The sequence below is a fragment of the Sphaeroforma arctica genome (assembly GCF_001186125.1).
Source record: "Sphaeroforma arctica JP610 unplaced genomic scaffold supercont1.328, whole genome shotgun sequence".
NCBI lineage: Eukaryota > Ichthyosporea > Ichthyophonida > Sphaeroforma > Sphaeroforma arctica.
This window is the reverse complement of record NW_014040230.1, coordinates 72,771-76,933: the sequence shown is the minus strand read 5'-3', so window position 1 is coordinate 76,933 and position 4,163 is coordinate 72,771. Positions and strand designations below refer to the sequence as shown.

At 37.5% G+C, this 4,163-nt stretch overlaps 1 protein-coding gene across 1 annotated transcript in view; it reads right to left on the bottom strand.

The window, feature by feature from the left end:
• SARC_05247 (alanyl-tRNA synthetase) overlaps positions 1–3,884 on the bottom strand; it is a 12,407-nt gene extending 8,523 nt beyond the window's left edge. The window contains exons 1-7 of the mRNA XM_014300904.1: positions 3,797–3,884; positions 3,224–3,314; positions 2,523–2,680; positions 2,167–2,302; positions 1,843–1,897; positions 1,188–1,250; positions 725–805 (exon numbers count right to left, since the gene is read on the bottom strand). Of these exons, the coding sequence (XP_014156379.1) occupies positions 725–805; positions 1,188–1,250; positions 1,843–1,897; positions 2,167–2,302; positions 2,523–2,680; positions 3,224–3,314; positions 3,797–3,866 (654 nt within the window). The 5' untranslated portion in view covers positions 3,867–3,884. The remainder of the gene's footprint in view (positions 1–724; positions 806–1,187; positions 1,251–1,842; positions 1,898–2,166; positions 2,303–2,522; positions 2,681–3,223; positions 3,315–3,796) is intronic.
• Positions 3,885–4,163: the final 279 nt, after the last annotated feature.

Below are 4,163 nucleotides of genomic sequence, written 5' to 3'. Positions count from 1 at the left end.
TACATACATACATACACCAACTATTATATATATATATGTATATATATAATATATATATATATATATACAACATACATATATATAATATATATATATATATAATATATATATATATATATATATCCATACATACATACATATATGAATATATATATATATATATCACTAACCAATGAGCGCGTAACTATATTGGTAGAGCACATGATGTTACAGAGAGATCGTTCGCATGTTATAAGTGATGTCCATCATCATTTTCGAATTGTAGGGCAATATTGTTTTGGTCCCAAAAGCTTCGTCCAAACTCCAAAAAACAACTTAAACGTGTCCGTTAACACTTTTTAACAATGTCAATGGAAGAAGACGCGTTAAATAGATAGGTACAAAATCCATCAACGTACTACTTTGATCGCAAAAGCTTTGTCCAGATTCAATACTAATATAAGAACAAGTCCAACAACATTATCAAACAATAGACCAAAACGGGTTGGACAGATATATGTGGATCGTTTTGTTCAGATGCGTGCGTTGCATTACGAAACAGTATAGAACCCTACAAGAACAACCATCATAGAAGTATTCGACACTTGCGATGTAATATACCAGACTTTTAATGTAGTTTACGACACTTTTTAATATAGTATAAAACACTTTTGATGTGCTAAATGACGCTTTGAGGCACTTTATGACACTGTTTTGAGAGAAGAGACAAAACACAGCACACTACCTTCTCGAATGTGATTTTTCCCTTCGTCAAAGTGCGACGGAACGTGTCCTCCTCGTCTTGTAGAATTTCTTGGATGAGAGTCTGAAAAACGATGGACAAATAAATAGACAGATTGATGAATGGATATATATATCTATATCTTTATATATCTATATAGATATAGATATATACATATATATATCGCAGAGTAGCATGAATTCAGAACAGATACCTATTTGTGCAAAACGAAGGTACATACACATTCGTTGGGAGTTATATACATCCAGCAGTATTTTGGCACATACACACTGTAGTCCTATACATACGCACGTATGACCGTCGTGCACATCCTCAGGCGGTTTATGCTTGCATCAGGTATTCTACCACACATGTATGTATGATATTTGTACATATACTCTCGGGCTTAAATACACACAGTAGTCGTTTCTGTACACGATGCCAATGTATTGGAAGATAAAAATACCTCGCTCTTTCGGAGCTCGGGAAATGCATCTCCGAGAATCTCTATTACGGTGGGAACCAATCCCTGGGAGAAGATAGAGAAAGAGCAGTCAATTACCACAATACAAGAAATTGATTGGACAGGGCTGTTCTATTTATAGATGAGATGTGTACAAAAGGCGTAGCCGGGATCTTCGCTCTTGCGGGGAGCAGTCCGTATAGACGACAGAAGAACGGCAGTGCATGCAATTACAATACTACCAGAAGTGGTATGAGGCATAGACTCTTCTATTTTTAGAACCTACCAGGATATGTATAAGCCAAGAATGTTGGACATAACACCAACCAACCGATGTGAGTACAAACTGTAGAGCATCTTCTTAGAAGGTCAGTATGTTTGTACCGTTGCCTATGCATGGTTTCAGTCTACATATAATATACACATCACTACACCAAGTCATAAACCCTCTCAGACGGTGGTACGTGTTGAGTGCTGCAGATACTCAAAAGGCGCAACCGGCACAGTCAGAATACCCGGGTGCTTTGACACCGCTCCGGTTGTCCATACAAATGTGTAAAGCTAAATAGCGTTATCCGTGAATTAAAAGGACAGGCCTATTACTGTGTGCTCCTTTTAAATGGCACGCGTCATGGAATATCACACAGAACAAACTTACGGCGAAGGTGCCGGACTTGCCATCCAGCTTCTCCGAAAGGTACCGAACCGCACGACTGTACAAAGCAACGACACGCAGTATTAGTGCCAGAAAGTAGTGCTAATTAATAAGTAGAGCAATTCTAATGCCAGAAATTAGTGCAAATAAATATGTGGAGCAATTCAGGTACCAGAAATTAGTGCTAAATAATATGTGGAGCAATCTAAGATCCAGGAAATAGTGTGGTGCTAAATTGGAGCAGTTATAATGCCAGAATTAGTGTTAACTAATATGCAGAGCAATTCGAAGCTTAAATGTGTGCGTATGCACCACACAATGTCTCACCGGATGATACGCCTCAAGACGTAACCACGGCCAACAGAACTGGGAATGCCGCCGTCACTAATGGCAATACAAAGTGTGCGGATGTGATCAGCCACCACTCTGTAGGCCATGTCCAGACCATCCTTGTCCGCGGCACCTGTAGGTATTGGGTAGTGTACAACGTCAATACAAGTACATATACATATACAAATATATTGTGTGATATAGATATAGATATAGATATATATTATTCATACAAGACATTTATGATACCATTGTCTTTCCATACCAAATACCGTACGGTAACACCCACCCACGTGCACACAACCTGCTAAATATAGAACTATCACTCATTCTATATATAGAACTGCACTCACCCACTTCTCCAGTGTATGGCCTCGCGCCAGTGGCCTTATGTAGCGCAGTGAACAGAGGTACGAACAAATCGGTGTCGTAGTTGGAGGTCTTCTCTTGTAAGATGGACGTCACACGCTCCAGCCCAAGCCCAGTATCGATGTGTTTATTGGGCAAGCTCCTGTATAAGTAGCGGATTGTTTAGGTAAGTCTCTATGAGTATGGATGTTTGTTATTGAACGTACACAGATGTGTGTGTCGTATGTTTAGATGCGTCCATGAGCATAGATATGTTATTACTTACACAGATGTATGTAATCAATATGTATGGGTGACGGGTTCCTGCATATGTAGCGTTTTGTTTAGTCACGCATACGAGTACAAGCACATGCTATTGTAAGTGCGGCAATATATGCATTTCGTATCGTCGTTTGCTCAAACCGGTGTCGTGACTAAACCAAGCTTAAGTAAGATCCGCGGTTCGAGCTCAGGTTTGATGTGGTGGCATGAAAGATTACTGTATAGTTAGTGGTCTGGAGGTCAAGTCAGATATACGGCAGGTCACAGTAGAACTCCCTATATACACACACACACATATGTATATATAATATATATATATATATATATATGTGTGTGTGTGCGGATGTATGTATGTATATATGTATGTATGTATATGTATGTACAAATACATATATATGTATATATAATACAACATAAATTATACCTTAAGCTGCCATCGGACTCTCTGTTGAATTGGATGAAAACCAAGTTCCAGATCTCCAGCACATCAGGGTCATCCATGTTGACCAGGTGAGCTAAAAATAGATTCAGTCAGAAACTTATTTTTTACATTCTTATAAATATACGCATTGATTTAAAAATGGACGATTTAATATTAAAGATATATAGATTAATCTAGATGAGTACTTGGGTTGCCGGTTGATAGAATAGATTGACAATGCATGCATCCAAATAAAAGCCGAAATGACACGACAAGATATATGGCTGATTCAACGCATGAATCAGAATACACACACACGTATATACATATATATATCTATATATTTATATATACATATATATATATACATATATTTATGTATATATATATTTATATTTATAAATACATATATATATAATGCACACATATGTATTTTCATACATAAATATATACAGAAATACGCATACACTTGAACAATACATACACACAAACATATACGGGCACACACACACACACACACATACACTTTCATACATACATACACACACACACGTACACACGCACAAACATACACACCTGCATGTCTTCCGCCAATGCGATCGTAGTGGATCTCTGAGCACGGTCCACAGGGTCCAACGTCTCCCATCTCCCAGAAATTGTCCTATTGAAACCGTAAATGGTAACCAAATCAGACGTTTTAGGGGTTTAAACCCTAAACCTTTTACTAGAGCGTTCTCGTGTACGAGTAAGGAATGATAATAGTCATGAATAAAAGCAAAGCACAGTATAAAAAAGGAGCACTTATCTGGACGCCAATGAATGTATTCAATAGACAATCGGGAAAAAATGAATGCGGAAAATATAAGTATCTACCGGCGTATGCGCACAGCAATATATGAATACATAATATATATATATTATTATATACATACATACATATATA